Source organism: Dermacentor variabilis, chromosome 3 (genome assembly GCF_050947875.1).
Source record: "Dermacentor variabilis isolate Ectoservices chromosome 3, ASM5094787v1, whole genome shotgun sequence".
NCBI lineage: Eukaryota > Metazoa > Arthropoda > Arachnida > Ixodida > Ixodidae > Dermacentor > Dermacentor variabilis.
In genome coordinates this window covers 213,848,078-213,869,561 of record NC_134570.1, presented here as the reverse complement: position 1 = coordinate 213,869,561, position 21,484 = coordinate 213,848,078, and the positions used below count along the sequence as shown (strand labels likewise).

General features: G+C 44.0%; 1 protein-coding gene across 1 annotated transcript in view; it reads right to left on the bottom strand.

The window, feature by feature from the left end:
- Positions 1-278: 278 nt before the first annotated feature.
- Positions 279-21,484, bottom strand: part of LOC142575015 (endothelin-converting enzyme 2-like) — a 211,005-nt gene continuing 189,799 nt past the window's right edge. The window contains exons 17-19 of the mRNA XM_075683991.1: positions 11,009-11,095; positions 2,883-2,959; positions 279-882 (exon numbers count right to left, since the gene is read on the bottom strand). Of these exons, the coding sequence (XP_075540106.1) occupies positions 789-882; positions 2,883-2,959; positions 11,009-11,095 (258 nt within the window). The 3' untranslated portion in view covers positions 279-788. The remainder of the gene's footprint in view (positions 883-2,882; positions 2,960-11,008; positions 11,096-21,484) is intronic.

The following is a 21,484-nucleotide window of genomic DNA, read 5'->3' as shown; positions in this document are numbered from 1 at the left end:
TATGAGAATTTATTTCTTTTGCTGAAGTGTCCCAGCCTGATAGGGAACTTACAGTAATCCATAAGCCAAGAAATCCCAACAAACAGAGGTTGAACAGAGAAGAGCACTTGCATGACCGCAGTGACCCGGTACCTCAGTGCACAATAATGAGAACACATTTGCAATAGCGCATTGTCAGCCACTCTCCCACAGTGGCAGCATCATTAGAATGACCCAAATGTCACAGGCTTTTCCATACACTGTAGATAAAAACATGAGACTGTGTATTTCCATGAAAGTGATGATACCATTGAAGCATTTATTCTGTCGTGGTTCTTAACAGAAACATGAGGCCGAAACTTGGAATGGAGCTTTGTACAAGACATTTCAAATGCCAACAGTTCACATGCCTACAAACACGCACACACTTACATGCACACTACCTCAGCCCATTCTAAATAAAGTTCACACATACCCTACTACATACAGTCAGTCCAACTACAAACTGCACTGCTGTGGACACCCATCACTTTGTCTCCAAGCAGTGCTAGCTGCATTTGTTCAAGAGCAGCTTGCAGAGTTGAAACTGCTACAAGCAGCATGTCTGCATTGAGTGAGATGTCTGCTGTGGTGATATGCCCATTGTCTTCAAAGAACCAGCGGCTCTTAGTTGCACTGAAGGCACATGTGAATCAAGACACCATGCCCAATGCAAACCAGCTGCTCCTGGGAGTATCGGTACCCTTGGCCTACTGCTGCTGCCATAGTTGTCTGTGCACCAGTGAGCTGCCTAGATTCACGGCAGAAGGTCACCATGCATGGCAAATGTGGGACTGCCACTCTTCAGTGTTGCAGTCAAATGTTCGGCCAAATTCGGGAGACTGCTGCAGTGCCTGGAGTACCCTGCACAATGGAGGCGACACAATGTTTCGAAAAGAAGAATTACTTAATCGTATTCTTCCTTCTATGTGCAAGCATGTCTGTGCAATGGCCAAAACTGTAGAAGCATAACAAGTACAGCACAAACAACGAAGATGAAGGGGAGACATGAAACAACAGGGCCATAGTAAGGTTCGTTACAGCGCAACACAAGACGAGGACAAAAGAAGGCATAAAATTACGACACGATGACGCGGCGTTACAGTTCCCTGTCATCGTTTTATACCTTCTTTTGTCCTTGTCTTGTGTTGCACTGTAACGAACCTTACTATGAATCCTAACCAACTGGCCCAACTTGCCGTCCATGCACTATCAATGGACATTTTTTTATTCGAAACCAGTGTTCTATAGAAAAGATTCAGTGAAGGCTGCCTCATGCACACATGTCTACTTTCTTTTTTTTTATACAGTGCCACCATTAATTCCCTTGGTGTCACATCTCTGTGACGGAACATTACTTGTGCTTGATCGAACTGTGCCAGGCGTGTGCAGCCCTTAAAAAGAGCAGCGAGATGCAAGTCATTGTTTGATTCATCATTACCACCTGGAGCAGGTAGCAGAATTAGAAGAGGCAAAGTACCTGAAGTTACTTATTTATGCCAATAGTGCTAAGCTGCTGAAAGATATGGAAATAGAGTGTGAGGGTAGCCCACTAGTGTGCCAGGAAACTATTTGCAGGAGGACAGTAGTGGTTCCGTACATTCACAGGCTGTCACATTGCCTAAAGGAGGTTGCATCCTGGCGCATTGGCTTGATATTTTCAGTGAAGAACAAGCTCAACGGTCTCTGTGGTGCTGTCCAAAAGCACAAGCAATCACACTGCACCCGACAGCAATGTCCCACTAAGTATGTGGAAGGCACCAGCTGCGCAGTGCTTCACATTCCCCTCACCTGCGGGTGTGTGCACACAGGGCAGACCAAAAGACGTCTGAACAAATGTCTCGGCAAGCCTCTACACGAGTTTGCCTTATCGCCTACTAATGCATGCAGCGCGTTCCCAGCAGCATTACACCACATGTGCTGCGAAACAGATAGGATGCTTATTGCGATAGGGTTGGTGGCGATAGCTGTGTATGTGACACGGGTAGGCAAGTACTGCAGGAAAGATGCTGCAGCTGGAGCCTCTTGAACAGATGTTGCTTGCTCCTTTTCTTGTTCACATGGGATCTAGTAGCCAGAAAACATTTCATACGATCACAGTTTGGCGATGTATCTAATGTTGGTTCTGAAAAATTGTGTTTTCCGGGAATGTATTAACTGGTCACGAAGAAGCGCAGCTGTGGTGAATAATTTTTTGTGTTCACGACTGCAAACGTAGGTGCCGGAAAATCGTAAGAAATGGGATCAAATCAACAAGGTCGTACAGTATTGCCAGCAGGGGCTCTACCACCATGGGGAGCGCTAGGCGATGGAGTGCCTTGCTGCATCCTCGGCGATTTATGCTCTGCCCCTGCTTGCCAGCATTTGCTATGTTTAAGTTCTAAAGAACAAGCTTTGCCACTTGCACTCAAGACTTCATGAACATACGTCCAAGTTTCCCTGTGTTGGCAGCTAAAGAGGTGGATGCTAAACAATGCACTGAGAGCCCTACGACTGTGGTAACAACTGCAGAGCAAGGTGCCAAAGCACTGCAATGACCAGTGCTTCTGCAGAAGGACATTGTGTAGCAACATTCTTATGTTATTCTGCATATGGGTATTTGCGCATGCTACCTACAAGCTTGCTGTAAACAGCTTCACGTAACATACAAGCTACATGCAGTCCATAAAAGATGGCATATAAATTTGCAACTAAACGGTTGTTGACAAATTCTCAGTTTCGCCCGTTTCTCACTACAGTGCTTGTGATTGAATGGTCAGATTTCGCATTGTGCGATGACCCCCGTGAGAGGATGGTAAACACATAAACTGCTATATTTTAAAAAACAAAAACAAAAAATGTGCATGCAATAAATATCGACCTACCTGAGCTTTTTAGGTGCCGATTCGCTGACAAGACTCCAGATGTGTAATCTTCTTAAGGACACCTCTTCACACATGGACTGAAGGAGACAACATGCATACTAAGTAAGCAGAATACAGATGGTAATGACACTTCGTATGACCACTGGCTCCCAGCTGCACTGTCTGTCTCTCTGAGACGATCAGTTCACAATTGGACAAAAACAATGTTGACTAGCACCAACTAATACTGCAAGTCATGGTAGGAAATTGAGTGCAACAAACCGCCTGCCTTTTATAGCTCCTCGAGGCTGTTTTGCCCCGCAGTATGACTTTCTATACTGGAGGGCTCATCGAAGCAGTGGCTGTGATGCCACTGTAGCTATCTAGATAAGCTGGTTTGTGCACAACACACTGCCAAAACAAAATACTTGTAGCAAGAGCATGTTACAACAACTCGTCCATTTGTTCCCTGCGTAGTACCTAGATAATGAAGCAAAAAAAGGAAAGAATAAAAAATGAGAAGAAAAAAAAACTGCATCAGAGGCTACAAATAAAAGTAGTGTACATGATGCTTTCTGTACAAGAGAGCCTGACTGACATTGTCACCCCTACTGCCCATGGGAAATGAAAGATAAACGAAAATGCCAGCTAAAGCAGCAACTGTCATAAAAACCACTCATGCAGGGCATCTGACTTCGCTAAGAAAGGACAGAGCAGTAAGTATTATGCAATGTTGTCAAGTGTGTGGCTTATATTTCTGCACACACCATATTCACATAATCTAGGCTAACTGGACTGGAAAACTTTATTATGGTCATAGGATGCACTTAGTGCATAGCGGGAGTCTCCCACGTAGGGTCCGACGGGGAGTTAGTAGAGAGTAGGCTAAAGAAAGAAATTTTCAAATTTTTCAATCAATCCCTGGTCATGCAGCACATAACGTACATTTATGAATACACACGCTTGGCACACATTATTTGCATCGCAATGTGCATGCCCTCGGAGCTTGAACAAGACTCCAGTCTGTGCATATGAGAGAAAGACGTATATGACAACAGAGAGATGCCAGATTTCCAAAAAATACTTCATAAAGCTAAATGGGCATCACAAAAACATGCACACATGAAGCCACGTAAATGGTGATCATACAGACACAAGAAAAACAGTTGTAGCATGCGAAGCACCCGCCACATGGAGAACACAACATGCTAGTGACAAAACAAACAAAATTCTGCAAGCAGATGACACAGCACTAAGAGCTGCTGTACAAGCAAACTAACTGGTGTATGTTATAAAACGTTAGAAGAATGATATGAATGTACTGTGGATTCTAGAAGCACAATTCAAACATGCGGAGCCATAAGATATGAATCAGCATACATATTAAAAAAGAAAAAGGAAAATGCAGTAAACCACTTTCATAATGGACAAAATTTTTAGATAAGCAATATCACAAAAATAGAAGCCCTTGCACATAGACCACATGAAGCTTTTGCAAAATGCCGCCAGTAACATTCTTGGTCACCTTCGTGTGCATCAGTGCCACCTGCAGGCAATGGCATTACTGGCACTGTGCCGAGACGGAATACTTGGCACGGAGCTAAGACGAATGATCCTAATTAAATATTTGAAGCTGGTCATCTGAGTATAACTGATTTCAGACATCCAAAAGGCTGAGATTGCTACTTTCTGTATCGTAATGAATTTTGGACAATTTCACTCTGAAAACTGAACTGTGGAGTAATGCAATTATCACACCTTTAGCAGACACCTACGAATGACATGACATTTATGCCTCATCATTGTGTGAGCATGAAGCGAGCATCCTTATGAAGCTGCGATCTCATTAAAATGCTGTGGGCTCACATGCTGCCTTTTGGGTGCAGCATGTGGCCTTATTGTATAGTGACGATGACCTTGACCAAGTCACAATTAATACACTTTTATGCTTTCCTGACAGTTTCCTAAGGAGAAAGAAAAATTGCCAGAGACACTTAAGACTGATTAAATATGGGAATACAAAATCACTATACCGGTTATTTATTTGTTTCGCCTCAGAATCAAAGACATTAGAGAGGGGAGTGGTCACAGATCCAAGAAAAGCGGCCAATCCTAATTATACAATAATAGCTTAATACAATATTAGGTTTTAGAATATATACAATAATAACACAGTGTAACACAATACAGTAAAACCTCGTTACAACGAAGTTGAAGGGGGGTCGTAATTACGTCGTTATGACTGTTAGTTCGTTATAGCCATTATCCATTTCTATGCACAATTAGCAAGCGAGAGAGGATGTACTCGCCACCAAACCTCACAGCAGCCAGCGACGTGAAAAAGAAAATGGCCGTCGCACAGAAAAAAACAAGCAAAAAAAAAAAAAGACAGCAAGGAATTGCTACTTTATTCACGCCAAACGGCTCACTTTGCAGAAAAGAAGTCCTTGATAGATTTTTGCCGCGCCTTCTTCAGGCAAATGACAGCTTTTTCAGCTGCAGCCGCTATTTCGAGTCCGTCCTCATTGTCATAGTGAGTGCCAAAGAAGCGGCGCAACAGGTCTGCCGCATCAAGCACTTGTGTGGGCGTTGATACGTTGAGTTTGCCAATATTAGGCTTCGGGGTGTTGTCGACACATTCATCACTGTCGTCCATTAGGTACCCCCGTCACCGCACACATAATTTCCATTTCCGTTAGCTCTTCCATTGTCACTGCGTCACCATCGGCACTGACGTACGTGCAGAAGGTGTCGCAGTTGGGCACAACGCCGGCGTCATGGAGAGCGTCCCATGACGTGGCATCCTCTCATTAGCGGCAGCACCGAGACCTTGGCTGCAACCGCCACTGCTGATGCCAAATGAGGCATGCCGGAAGCAATTGGCGATCGTGCTTGCCGGTGCAGCCATCCAAGCAGCCTGTAGCATCTTGATCACCATGTACAAGTTGATTGTGGACTCGTGCTTCATGCTCATATTGAACAGAATCCGGTCGATCACACGCTTGTGGTAGCCTGACTTAAAGTTCGTGCTAACTCCTTGGTTGAGGGGTTGCACAACTGCAGTGCAGTTTGGCGGCAAGAAGCATAGCTCAATGTTTTTGAGCAGAGCGGCAGTGTGGTGGGCCGCGCAGTTGTCCAGCACAAGGCATATTTTACTGTTCAGCTTGCCCAGCCACTCATCCTACTCCCGCAGCCATTGTGCGAAAATTTTTCTCATCATCCAAGCCTTAAGGTTGGACACATAACTCACTTGGAGCTTTTGTTTGCCTTTGAAGAATTGTGGCGACGCGCTTTTGCTGACCCATCCATGTTGGCACAAAGCAACACGATTACACTCAACGTTTTTAGATTCCTTTATAAAAACGTTGGTTACGTGGACCTTGCTCTGCTTACCGCCCTGGCAGCGTTCACCTTTGAGGGCCAAGGTTTTTTGTGGCAGCATCTGGTAGAACAGGGCTGTCTCATCTGTGTTGAACAAATCCTTGGCACTGTATTTTTCTAGCAGCTGTCCAACGTTTATCTCCACCCATGCCACTGCAGCTCCAGCTGACAGCCCTGCTGATGATGTCGTTGCGCTCCTTGAAATGTTGCAGACAGCCGACACTCGCCACAAAATCGTCGTGCCCCATGATGCACGCAAAGTCCCTTGCTTTGCGCTGCAACAGTACCCCACTTACAGGAGTGCCGCTTCCTCTTGCGTCCAAAAACCACTTGCAGACCGCCTTCTCTACAGCTTCAAAATCGGGGGCTCGCAGCTTCTTTCTGTGGCCTTTTACGCCATGTGCAACAGCACTGGCGACAGCTTCTTTGCTCCTCAAAATTGTCGACAGCGTGCTCAACGCTATGCCGAAATCTTCGGCCACTTTTTTCTTCTTCCCGCCGGACTCAACAGCTTTCAGCATAGCCACCTTCTGCTCGATTAATATTGATACATGCATATTGCGTGTTTCTTGTGGCCGATGCACGCGGGTGCCCCGACGAAGACGATGCACGCTCTCTGGCTCTCGAGCTGTCGGCTGACCGCTTATCGGGAGGTTGCAGGAGGCAGCGCGTAGGCGCATATGTACGTTGCACGGTGAAGAGATGGCAGCGACTGACTGACACCGTTCATGCTGCTATAGCAAGTCAACTGAAGGGGGCTTTGCGTTTTGGCTTGGGAAGCGCGCACCGTGATCCGCTGATACCGAGCTGGTGCTTCGGCAACCGGAGAACACCGCACGCTCTCGCACGGTCATGAAAAAGAGGAGGGGGGAAGGGGTACACGCAGTGGCGAACGGCGGCAGCTATGTGTTTCGGCTTGGGCAGCAGCACATCAAGATCAGCTGCCACCAAGCCGGCGCTCTGAGTGCTGCCGCACAGGGGTGGCATTGGAGGAGGAGCAAAGAGAGCAAGGCTCTCCCTGTGCGCGAGAGATGGCAGCAGGAGCGTGCGCAGCTAGAGCAACGCACTGGCCCCGGTTACGGAGCTGGTTATGGCGAGGTACGACGGCGCTGCGAAACGCAGGAACGGGCACCAAAGAGCTGCGCTCTAAAAAAAAAGTTAGTTATACCCATTGCAAGGAAATGTTGGCTTCATTGAAATGAGGTTTTCAATACATGGGCATCTATTGGAATTTCTATGGGAATCAGGATTGCTTCGTTATATCCATTAGTTTGTTATATCCCGTTTTTTATAACAAGGTTTTACTGTATATAGAAAGAAGCAGTTAAAGTAAGTACAAGATATGCAAAAGAGTTATAACATCACTGTTAAAGCACGCAGGAACAATGGACAATCCTTAATTTTAGCCGTTTGTGCAAGAAGGCAATTCCACTCTTTCGATGTACGAGTTAAGGAATGTGTAAGTTCTACATGGCGGAATTCCAATTTTATGAATATGATCTGATCCGTTAAAAACATATTGGGGAACATAAATTAGTTTGGTACACAAGCGTGGAAGGTAGTAAAGCTTATGAGGAAGAACTAAACAATGTATTTTACGTCGGGATGCGAGAGAAGGTAGATTAAGATTAGATTTCATAGCTGTTATACTGGCGGTGCGGCTGCATTCTGAGAAAATAAAACCAATGGAATTGTTCTGAACCATTTCAAGTCTATGTGACAGATTTCCGGAAAGGGTTCCATATTGATGCGGCATTTTCAAGTTTTTATCTAATTAGTGACTTATATAGGAGAAGCTTTAAGAGAGAAGGTGAGGTTTAAAAATTTCAGTGAACATAACCGAGCATGCGATTTGCATTATTTTTAATGTCCCTTATATGCTCATTCCAGGTAAGGTTAGACATGCGTACACCAAGATACTTGTACAATGATACACATTCCAGTGTTATGTTAATGTACTTAGTCTGTAGACAGGTAGCATTGTTTTTTATATGGTTTCGCACATAAATTTACATTTAGTTACATTCAATTCTATTAGCCATGTCTTGCACAATGAACAGACTGTGTTAAGGTCAGATTGGAGAATGGTTATGTCGTTATCACAAGTTATTTTCTTGTAGATTACATAACCATCTGCAAAAAGGAGAATATTTGAGGAGATCAAGAAGGTGCATCATTTATGTATATTAAGCAAAGAAGAGGACCAAGCATTGAACCTTGCAGAAAACCAGATTTTACAGCGCTAAGTCCTGAATTTGTGTTGTTAGCTGAAACAAACAGAACAATTACGTAGCAAACATTCAATCCAGGTCAGAAGTTTAGGATCAATGTTAATTAGACGAAGCTTATATAAAAGTAGTTCATGGAAAACTTTATCGAAGGTTTTCGAGAAGTCGAGGAAGATGCAGTCGGCTATAGAAGAGTTATCCAGAATAACATTTAACTTATGCGCAAAAGTTGTTAGTTGTGTTTCACAGGGGCAGGTTTTATGAAAGCCGTGTTGCGATGATGAAAAAAAAAGCGAGTTAGATTCAAGGAAGTTTATAATATGCGAGCACAGGATATGTTCAAGAATTTTACACGGTGTTCTAGTAAGGGAGATAGGCTGGTAGTTAAGAGGGAACTTTAGCTCCGGTGCTCCTATCTAGATACACATAAAAGGAGAATTGGTTTTTATTGGCAACCACTGCACCAAATTTGACAAGGTTTGTTGCATTAAAGAAAAAGAACCTTTAAATCTAGAGACTGTTGGTTTCGAGCTTTTGATTTAGATCGTCAATGTTTTATTAAAAATTGGCAAAAATTGAAAATTTTCAGAAAACGAATCTATCAAGTTTACAACTCTCTAACTCAGTGAGCAAAAATGATATCACAATTCTGTGAATTGCATCTGATAGTACATCCACAGTGGACAAAATTGATATGTTACACATGTATCTAAAAAAAATTCAGTAATATGGAAATACAGCTTTTGCAAAACCTTTGTACACAATGCAACAAATTCACGTAAAATATAAATTGACATATCGAATTTGTCCGCTTTGACTGATCTAATTCAATTACAGAACGGCGATATCTGCTCTTGATGCAGAGATATTAATTTATAAACTTCGTGCGTCTATTTTTCTTAACTTTCAAATTTTTGAAAATTCTTTTACCAAATTTCAGTCCCTAAATCGAAATTCTGCTTCCACCAGCCACCAGAATTTAACTTTCTCTCTAAAATGCAACAAATTTCATTAAAATTGGTCGAGGGGTTATCTCAGTAAATTGTTTTTGCATTTTACATGTATTTAAATAGGCCGCATCAAAGTTGGACCCGAGCTAAAGCTTCCTCTTAATGGAGGAATGCCTGTTACTTGATTTATAGAGTTGAACTGCCTTCCCAATTTTCCAGCTTGATGGAAGAGAACCATTATCGAGTGTCTGTTTAAAGATCATAGTTAATGAGATGGATGAATAAGCTGTTGTACTTGAAAAAAGTTTTGGTTCAATTTGATCGGATTCTGGTGCGGAAAATGATTTTAGCAACCTAATAAGTTTTGTTACACCATCAAAATTGATTACTAAAGGAAACGTGGCTGTGTAGTTGTAAGTACGCAAGGGGTATACTGATGGATTTGTGTTTGAAGAAAAGTTATTTGAGAAGGCCTTGTTAAGAACTTGACAGCATGCATCATCAGGAATGCAGCCCGGACTATCAGTTAGGGTGATGAAATGATCTTTGCGTGGCTTTATCGTGTGCCAGAGTTTCCGAGTCACATGCTCAATGACGCATGCACTAGGCCAATCCTTTAGTGAGCCAGAACCTTGGATCCACCGTGGATTCCGGGAAAGTTGCTCATCTCACATCCCGGACGCCTGGGTTCCATTCCCACCCAGACCGAAATGCATCAAATTTTATTTTCAAATTCATTAATTTACAGGACCACCCTGAGAAATTTGACTTCAATTCGAGCATTTTTTATGTTTTTGTACTCTTGGTGCTGTCAGCCATTTCTGGTACCATCTTTTGGGCCCGCCGACAGATTTTCGCTTAATGGGGCACATGATTCCTTTGCATTAAAAGGAAACTTCAACTCCCAGCTCACCCCTGCTCTGCATGGCCACAGCAAAGTGACAGAGAGCAAGTGCGCGCAGGTGGTGATGGACAGAAACATAAGCGGGGAACACGCGGTGTCTGGCTCGGCTAGCGAACTGCCACAGCAAACTGCCAATGATCTGCCACCTTGTTTTTTCCCTGATATTTCAAAGTTGAGATCTCAAAATGTACAGAGTTCAGTGCAACAAATTTTTGAGATAAGGGGTGAAAAACACATGGTTTGAGACCTCGACTAAAAAAATATTTCAGCTTTACCGATACTTTGAGATATCAGAGTTTGACTGAAAGAGGGTTTACTGTAGTTTCCCTTCCTTTTCCCTACTTTATTTTTTGTTCTTTTCTGTTCCCATAACAATTTTTGCTAGTTTATGTTGCTTAATTTTTTTTGGCATGCCACAACGCTTAACCATGAGGTTTTGCATAGGGACAATGACTATATTACTTTAAAATATACCAGTTCCATTAGATGACAATAATAATGTTTTTTGCCACAAAACTGACATGGAAAGAGTTTAGAAGTCCTGGCTCTTTTTTCTACACACTGGGAAACCATAAAGCAATCATGCAGTAAGAAGCACAGCAACCATAGATGAGCAAAGTGGTCGCGCATCAAAACCATCAGTCATAAAAAAATGTGCCAATGTGCTTTGAGAACAACCAGTACCTGCACATAGCCAATGAAAAACAGCTGTTCTGGTGTCCACTCCATCCCTGGAAGCTTTTCCTTGACGTGCATCTCGGATTCAAAAGCCTGCACACACACATGAGTTTGAGGGTGGGTGTTTAGTCTGATTTAGGGTTTCTGCACATAGGGTTTCATTAAACCACACAAAATTTTTTCAATCGCTTCTGGCAGATAGCATAATTCTAGTTATTGAGCTGGATTATTCAAAGAGGTGGACATTACTAGCACAAGAAATCGAAATGCAAAATCGACTAACAAAAGCTCACTAATTATTTTTTAAAATAATTTCTTTAAGGCACATATTGCAATTTACAAAGTGTAGCCGGTGAGTTCGCAACTATCCACTTGAAATGAATTTTAAAGATGACACGAGTTTTGAGATATTAATTTCCAAAGTGTGTGATGAACTAGATTGGCATTCCAGTTACTTTTGTGCTTTAGTACATAAAATGGCTGTTGGTTAAAAAAAGTGGCAGAACCCATCTCATGATGACTGTCAATGGTAATGCGTTTAGCATTGAAACATTATAGTGACACAATGTACCGCCACTGTCGAAACTAGTTATGCATGAGGCATGTACTCCAGCAGTATTCCTCTATTGCACTTCCCTTACAACACTCGTTGCCATCTAGTGCCACCGCAAAGCCTGCACGTGGCCTGCGAAATGCATGATGCACTGGTGAGTGCAAACGCCGAGAAACACATCATGCAGCAACCCCGCTTGTCTCTCTCACTTTTGCCTGTACACGCTGCACGAGCTATGCTCGCAGACCACCTTTCTTGGCTATGAGGCGAAAGCTACGGGAGCGGAACTTCTGCACGTGACTGTATTCGTACACAATGTAGTCTGGGCGCGCTTGGCACCGGTTTCGATTTCGCCAACCTCGCACAACCTCTTTACTTTAGTGAAGGCAGGTACAATTAACTCAACATGAATGAATGTTCATTCACATCCGATATGTACCAAGTTCTGAACAGCGGGCATCGCAGCCTGCATGGGAGCTCCGAAGCAGCCGTATGGCATCGTTTAGGACTTGGACACGCAACTGATGCTGACGTTGGTAGAGCTGGTGCAGCAGTCAGCTCGCTCGCTCACTCGTTTTGTACATACCGAAGTTTGCAATTTCCAAATGGGTTCGCTTGGTTTCCGCGCAGACGCTGCAAACACTCTATTTGTGTGCTTCAACAGTATTCTGTTGCTAAAGTTGGTCAACAGCCTTTCAGGGGAGTTGATTGGCGGAACAGCAAGTGATAAACACTCACCAAAAGACAGGGGTGTCATTTTGCGTTTGATGAATGTGCAAAACGTGCGATGATTTTCGATGTGCGAAAACTCGAAAGAGCGAACTAAAAATACAATAAAATACAATACCAATAGCTGACTAGCGAATGTTACGTATCGTTTCAAATTAGGTGCTGTAAGAAACAAGAAGAATATTGTTTTCTATTTCCCACGTAAGAAATCGTGAACAAAACTGCGGGAGTACTTCCAGCAGGTGTGAAAGAGGCATGCTTAGTTTCCATAGCCTTCGCTTCACAGCCAAGAAAAGTTGTCCGCAAGTATAGTGGCACTGTTGAGAAGTCCGTGCATGGCCTCCGAGACGAGAAGCGTGGCTCGCTGGTGCCTGCGAATGCTGAGCATTGTTCCCCTGCTTGCCACACACTCTGTGGCACGTACTCAGCGACCCAAGTCGGTCACTGAAAAGCGGTACACACACAGTGCATTTTTGGCACAGCCTGCTAATGGGTTGGCTTTCTGTCCTTGAGTAACCTTTGCGATGTGGGTTCGATTCCGTTCAGCATGGGAAAAACTTAAGGGATCTTTTTCGTCAATGCAGAGTGGCACACTTTTAGTGGCACCTGCCCAATGACCCAAATTGGCATCCAGGAGGTTCACTGAAGACCAACCGACTGAGGTGGCGCAGACCCAGTGCTCCAAGTCGGCGCCAAAGAGTTTCTTCAAACAGCAGTACCTGCGCAGTCCCGCATCTGAGTGACCCATGTCGGCGTGAAAGAGCTTTGTTAAAAAAAGGCACGTATGTACACACTGCCAGTGACCTAAGTTGGTGCGGTGGTCGCTTTGAAACCCCGTTCCCTCATAACAGCAGCCCGATGTGCTACTTATTCGATGCGTCAAATTGTCAGTGCATTGGGCTGCTGTTCTGAGCAAACAGGGTAGGAAACCAAGCACCGGACCAACTTGGATCACCGGTTACAGTTGAACCTCGCAATAATAAAATCAACAGGGAACGCAAAAAAAAATCGCTTTCGTGAGAACTTCGTTGTTGCGAAATGAGACAGCACAGATAGGTAATGTGTTGTAGAACGAAACTTTACTGTCAAAGTTTTGTTAGCCTACTTTGGCAAGCTTGCTGGAGGATATAGAATCGCATTGCCGACAGTACAAAGTGTGCCACATGCTTCGGTCAGAAGTGGAAGCACTGCCATGAAGCAGTATTCTTGGTCAATTGATTTCGGAGATATGATCACTTTTGCGAGATTTTGTGTAACTCGGTACCAGGCGCAGAGCAACAACGCTTCACGTATGCAGCAGCATTTCTCCGGTGTACACTGTTGCCCCACCCATAGGTGCCGACGAATCCCATGCCGAGCGCAAAAGTGATCCCATCTCGTATACCTGAAGGAAGTTGATCGAGATTACGACCCCATAGCGCAAATTTATGTCCGGTGCCGAGTCTGCACACAATGTCTGTCAAGTGGCACTAAAAGCAGCGTTCTTGAAACAAGGAATGCGTATTCCCGGACGATCACTCAATCACAGTCCGATGCGTGGAACTCCATGCTGTGACCACCATCTCAAGTGCCATAAACAATTCCATGTCAGTGGGATGTGGATTTCCTTGTCTTTGCTGCACTTTTTTTGCTACGCAATGCATTAGGTATGCAAAAACTGCCGTCACATGCCAGTGGCAACATGTGTGCCACTTCAAACGGGCGATCAATGAACAAGATGGCGGCCATGACACATTCCCGGTGCGATCGCTCTCAATGCTTGGTTGTTTTTTGTAAACAAAAAAGCTGGCACCCATGCAAGTTAAAGTGGTGGTATTTTACGCAATTTTAGCGCAAAGCAGTAGCACTTGAGTGCATTTTGGAGCCTGCTAGCCTTGCGCGTCTAGTTAATATGCGGGGTTACATTCCGGCAATTTCATTGATGCGGGATTGTAGCACAGCAACATTTCGTTGCCGAGATGTACGAAATGCATTGAATTGTATGGGCGTCCGCCGGGGATATGAAAATATTTTGTCGCGAGCATTTCGTAGTCACGGGATTTCGTTATTGAGGGTTTTGACTGTGTATGGCAGTGTGTACATACGTGCCTTTCTTCAACACACTGACATGGGTCACTGTTGATGTGGCACTGGGCAGGTAGTGCTGTATCGAAGAAACTCTTTGGCGCTGACTTGGATCACTGGGTATGTGCTACTTCGTCTGTGCTGGTTTTCAATGAACCTCTTCGACGCCAATTTGGGTCACTTGGAATGGGCCATTAGGGGCGCGCGCTGCTCTTCTGTGAACGTCTCTGACGCCAACTTGGGTGTCTTGGTTTGTGCCACTAAGGAGTGTGCCACTCTGCAGTGACGAAGAGATCCCTTAAATTTCTCCAACACTGAGCAGAATCAAACTCACGTCACAAGGTTTTGCTAGATGACGACGAGTGTTTTTAGCAAAGCGCGAAAGAGGAGTTATGCTGTAGCACATGTCTCATACATAACTTGTTTCGATACTAGAAATATTTTGAGGTGCTGTAATGATTCAATGTGAAACACATTATTGTCGACAATAGTGAGATGGGTTCTGCTTAATTTTTTTTATTATAAAGTTAATTAGTGACATGTTTGTTAATTAGTAGATTTTTGATTTCTCATGCAAGTAATGTCCACTGCTTCGAGTAACCCAGCTCAAGGAGTATACCGCTATCTGCCACAGATGATTCTGGAGAATTCTCTATGGTCAAAAAACAGAAACACCTCGTATGTAGTCTCTGGTTTTCCAAAGTTCTGAAAAAAATACACTTAGAGCTACTTAAGAAAAAAAAAAAACAAGCCAAAAAAAGACGCACACAGGAAAGATACAAGAAGACAGGAAAGAGGCAGGTCTGTCTTCTATGTTTCCTGTGTGGGTCTTTTTTTGGCTGGTTTTTTATTAAATACAACGCACCAACTAGCCTAACAATATGTTTTACTTAGAGCTTGTTTTGTGTTATACCAGTTTTTATCACTTCTAAAACACAAGAAAGTTTCATTACGATCAGTGGGTTTGTTTTCAGGAAATAAAATTACCATGTTGCATGTGCCAGGACAGACTAACATAAAATCCTTCATCATGTAGAAATGTGATGCAATGGTCTCTGACACACCTAAAAAAAAAAAAAAAAAAGAGGTAAAGGAAGGCCTACAAACAAGGTGACAGTACTGGTAAAAGTGTGCCATCAGGAATATTGTTTGACAGAGAATATTGTTTAATGCATGGCTAGGGGAACCATGCATTAAAAACAAACACACAGCTCTGCTCCTTTTAGGAGCGTGCAAATTAACTGCATCCACTAAAACAGAACATGACATCAGTGAGTACCACGTGTGCCATGTTAAAACATCATGACAGCTACCGCGCTGTCTGTCTTCTGCAGCAGCTGCACTCTTGCCTACAGTAATTTTGAGCAATTATTGCTCTTATTGGACTGGGTAGTCCATGTTCAAATGGGTAGTGATGCTGAGCGAAACCAAACACACATCACACGTGTTCTTCAAGGACAAACAACATACTTTAGCGGGCTGCACCACAAATGCACTGGGTACGTGCCGTTCTTCAGTGAAGCTCTCGCCAGCGTGGGTCATTGATAGGTGCCCTTACGTGTGTGGCAAGCTAGGGAACACTTGTATTTATTTACTTACTTTATTGTACCCTCAAGACAAGTATTACAGAGGGGAGTGGGTAAGAAACATATACATAAGTAAATAACAAAGCAACAAAAAGTGGTTAGTTACTACAGCAAAAATGAAACTTTGAGTTATCCTTCATTGCGACAACTGCGCCGGGAAAGTGGTTCCATTCCTGAGAGGTCCTAGGAATAAATGATTTGTGACAGTTTCTAGTGTGGCACTGAATTATTCCAACCTTATGGTTATGATCAATGTGAGAGGAAATGTAGGTAAGAGATGATATAAGTTCATCGCACAGGTAGGAATTGTGGAAATATAGTTTATGAAATAAAGCAAGGCGAAAGCACTTAGGTCGGGCTGAGAGAGAAGCAAGTAGAAAAAAGTTTTTCATGGAAGTTACGCTGGATGTGCGGCTATAATTGCTATAAATGAAATGTGCGGCATTGTTTTGGATTAGTTCAAGTGATTGAATAAGGGTTTCGAGGTGCGAGTCCCAGATGGATGAGGCATACTCTATTTTACTCCTCATAAGCGTGTTGTATAAGATTAATTTTAATGACGTAAGAGCAGAAGAAAAATTTCGGCGAAGACAACCTAGCATGCAGTTAGTATTGTTAATTACCTTATCAATGTGCAACGACCAGAAAAGTGATGAGGTTATGTGGACACCTAGGTATTTATAGGAGGTTATGACTTCTAGGGGAGTATCATTAATGTAATAGTTCGGCAGAGGAATACTGCTGCGAGTTACATGCATACATTTACATTTAGTTATGTTAAGTTGTATTAACCATACGTCACGCCAGTCAGAGATAGTGTTTATATCATCTTGTAAGAACTTGTTATCAGATTTGTCTGAGATTTCATGGAGGATAACACAGTCATCTGCAAAAAGCTAAAGATTAGAAAAAACGTCATTGGGTAAATCGTTAATGTAAATTAAGAAAAGTAGAGGGCCTATAACTGATCCTTGGGGCACACCAGGGTCCACGAGATTAAATGGGGACATATGATTATTTCACATAACATACTGTGACCGATTAAGGAGAAAATGTTCAAGCCATGCAAACAGGTTAGGATCGAGATTAAGTTTACTAAGTTTAAAATTGAGATTGGGTTTACTAAGTTTAAATAGAAGCAATTTATGACACACTTTGTCGAAGGCCATGGCAAAATAAAAAAAAAACACAGTCTGCAAATGAACCTTTGTCGAGAATACGATGAAGGCTGTGAGTAAAAGTAAGAAGTTGAGTTTCGCAAGAGGAGTTTTTTTTGGAAACCATGTTGTCCTTTTGTGAAACATGAATTATTGTTGAAGTGCCTTGCTAAATGTGAGTACTAAATATCTTTAAGAACCTTGCACAGAATGCTGGTGAGGGAAATGGGGGAATAGTTGAGGGGCGAATTTTTGCTACTGGACTTGTGAAGTGACCTTCCTGACCTTCCAATCTGCAGGTGGCTGATTGGCATCTAAAGATTGCTGAAAAATTTTTGAAAGCAGAACAGATGAATAAACAACAGTATTTTTCAGCAATTGCCTGCTAAGCGTTCGGGGGCATTGGTGTGCCCCGCTTCTTGTCTCGGAGGCTACACAAACTTGTCGGCACCACTAGATGGTGCAGCGAGTCCAGAAAGAAGCGAGAGTGAAGTGTGGTTGCCGCATGATGCATTTCTAAGCATTCAGGCTTCCAGTGGAAGCACTAGATGGCACCAAGTGTTCTTAGGGAGGGACGAAAACTACTGCAGTACATGCCTCATACACAACTCATTTTGACAGTGACAATATGTTGTGTCACTGTATTGATTCAACACATTTTGTCGAAAGTCATCATAAGATGGGTTCCGCTGAATTTTATACTCAAGACAAACCATCAGAAGGTGATAGGGCCATCACCCCATTCATGTCGGTGCATTACGAGATATTCTTCACATGTAAGTTAAGCTGGATGTTGCCTTCTTTGTTAATTGGGATACCAAAGAAGTTGCATCCAGGTTGTCTTATAAAGAAATCTAAGAGAAGATGTCTCATCATGCATGTTATTTTAGTGAAGAATCAAGAACTGGGTTTTCTCTGGCAATGGCACCAAAGAAGACCATGCTCATGTGATGCCAGTGGCGGGAAAGAATGCATTGATGCAATAAAATCGTACTTGAACGATTTTTTTTCTGCTTTACAACTCTGAGCTTTTTTTTTGTACAGTAGTACATAATATCATCAGCACAACTACTACAATGCAGATTCAGGGTGCTTTTGAAATTCTTGGTGGTAGTGACCAGCAGGTCACACAAATGGCGCTCAATAAAAAGGCAATAAGCTGGAGCATCGCAGTATACATTCTGCTGGCTGGCGTTTTTCAGGTCACTACTATGACAACGTGATGTCAGAAGTGAGATAGTATTGCTGACATAGCCAGCATCACTATCTGGCTTCATCAGTCCTCTACGATCGCCGTCGCCAAAGCATCTGTTTGTGCATCCAGCCATGAGCACCACTGATGCTGCCACAGCAATGTCCATCGCAACTACCACTGTGGCCCAGCCATACTCGGCAGGACTCGTGCAGCTATGCTCACCACCACCGTTCAATTTGGAAAATCGTGGATTCTGGCCCTCGTGGCTTCTGTAGTATGAAGACTATTCTTTCGCCACGAGGCTATATGCTGTGGAACAGCAAGTGCAAATACGCTCTGCACTCTATTGCATGAGCCCTCACTTGAGCAAGGGTCGTCTTGGCATCTACACCACTTGGAAACGCCACACTTCAGGGCTTGTCAGCGGCAAGAAAGGCCTTCAGTGATCACTTTGTTCATCCACTGAAAGAACTTTATGAAACGGCAAATTTCCATCCCTGCAATCAAAAGCTCGGCGATACTGTCAGCGTCTTTCCACTGCACTGCATACAATGGTCAAACTCTGCAACTACAGCTCAAGTGAAGTGGAAGAAAGGCTTTTTTGTGACTGTTTCTTCGTTTGTCTGCACAACCGAAAGTTGTTGGACCAGCTTGGCTTGTAACCTGAAGTCATGCAAGAAACGTTCACACGTGCTCGCCAAGATGAAGATGCCGATAAGGAGCGTGAAAGGCATACACGGGAAGACGCGCCCTCAGCTCATTGTTGACATCACTTGGGTTCGCTGAGTATGCTCCAGCAACGAAGCAAAACGATGCATGCAGCTATTGCGGCCCCGCTTCACATTCACGTGCTGACCGTTCAGCTCAATGTGCAATTTGCAACTTCTGTCACAAAAGCGGATACATTGAGGTCATCTGTCAGAAGAAACGACTTACCAGTAAGCTGTAACGAGAGCCCTCTGCCAGTTCCATTGAACTTCAAACTGTGGCAGAGATGCACCCTAACCCCAAGTTCGTCTATGTGTCTGTGGATGGCCGCTAGCTTTCTTTTAAGGTCAACTCGGGTGCTGAAGTTTCTGTTGTCCCCATCTCGTTCCCTGGTTTGTTGAGCGAGCTCTCGGCTCCTGTAAATCACTCCCCTCTCAGTACTGGACACCTTCCATGCAACTTTGATTTGAAAGGGACAGTTCACCCCAGCAGCTGCTTTATGTCCTCGCAACCAAAATAGTCCCATTGCTTGGTTTTCTGGCAATTCAAGCCTTGGGCATATACAAGTACTTGGATTACATTTCGGATGGACCAGAAACTTCCAATAACCTGTGCCTAGACACTAGCACTTTCCATGGGCTTGGGACGCTCCCAGAAGTTTACACAATGCGGCACCAGGTGCAACACCATTTTCATTGAGCCTCATCAACACCTTCCTCTGCCACAACACAGTGAAAGTCAGCTGGACAAACTGCAGGCCAATGGAGTGATCCACCATGTCGACACCCAAGCAGAGTGGTGTTCTGGATTGGCCATTGTACCTAAGGCATCAAGCAGCTACAGACTCTGTCCAGACCTGACGCATGTCAACTAGGTGATCCTTCGTGAATGCCATGTCCCTGCCTACTGTGGAGCAAGGCCTTGGTATGCAGGGTGAGGCCACAGTTTTTTCTCAGGAGACCCAAGAGTACACAATGTATGTAACCCCATTGGACGGTACTGCTTCCTCTGACTGCTGTTTGAGATGGCATAAGCACTCAAGTACTTCCAATGGCAGATGTTTCAGATTCTTGAAGGGCAAGTCGGAGCTGTGAATATGATTGACAATATACTTGTCTTTAGCAAAACACACAAGTAACACAATCAGCACCTGCAGCAAATTCTTGCTCAGCTTACAAAAGTGGGCGTCACGCTGAATCGGGAGAAGTGCTGCTTCATGGCTAGCAGTGTCAAGTTTTTGGTCATTATTGCCAGCACTAAAGGTATCTCTCCAGATCCAGACAAAATTGCAGCATATGCCACCTCCCAAGGATGTCTACAGAGTTCGTGGTCTGCTGGGGCTCGTGAATCACGTTGGATGCTTCCTGCCACAAGTCTCCAAGACACATAATGCAAAAGGATAGAAAGTTGGGCGAGTAAGCGCTCGTCATGTGTTTTTCTAGTCTGTGTGTGTATCACTTTGCGCTACACACCAAGAATATGTCTCCAAGACAGCTGCTCCCATTCGTGCACTGCTCTGCAATGATTCCCTTTGGACATAGGAACCGCATGCTGCATTTGTCACGAAGGAGAATGTGATGTAGCGGCCATGGTGAAGACATGACTGCAAACGATGCCGGAATGTGATACCATCAGAGTGGAAACGGGCAAAACTTTACCATGGACAGAGTGCCACTGTGACTATGCACACTTTGCGCTGAGCTTTGCGCCCACATTTATCAGATGTTTCTTTAATGTTATCGACGGTTCTTGCTGCTGTATGTTGTCATCGAAACTTGTGTAATCTGATTCCATGTGTGATACGAATTGTGTAGAACTTTCTGGAAGACATGCAAGCACCAGCGATTATTCTGGAACCTTCGATGGCTCGTGTATAAAAGCCGATGCACTTGACCAGGAGATCAGATTTCGCCGATCGCCGACTGTGTTTGCCGCTATCGTAGTGCTTACAGTGTAGCCCGTTTTTGTAGGCACAGGTTCGCCCAATAATAGGTAGTTTTGTCAGTCACAGTACTGCTACTGTGTTCTTTGCCGTCACTACTATGTGACATCTGGTGGAGGTGCTTTGCATTCATGTACTGGACACCCAAATAAAGCTGTGACCCAAGCTCGAACGCGGAAGACAATACCAACGTCGCCAAGAACCAGCGAGGTAGTCGCAGGCTGCAAGGACTGCCCCAGGAGCACGGACTTTTGCCTGAGATGGCCAGGAAGTTTGTCACCAACTCAACCCCAATGACAGCACCAGCATCCCCTATCGTGCTGCAACAGCCCAGGGAGCCACTGACCTTCCGTGGATCATCATTTGAAGACCTGGACAACTGGCCAGAAACTTATGAAAGGGTCGTTGCATTCAACAACTGAAACTCTGATGACAAGCTCCGGCTGGTGTACTTCGCGTTAGAAAACGTCGCCAGGACCTAGCTTGAGAACCGGGAATCAACCCTGATTACATGGGACCTGTTCCGCTATGGCTTCCTGCGGAAGAGC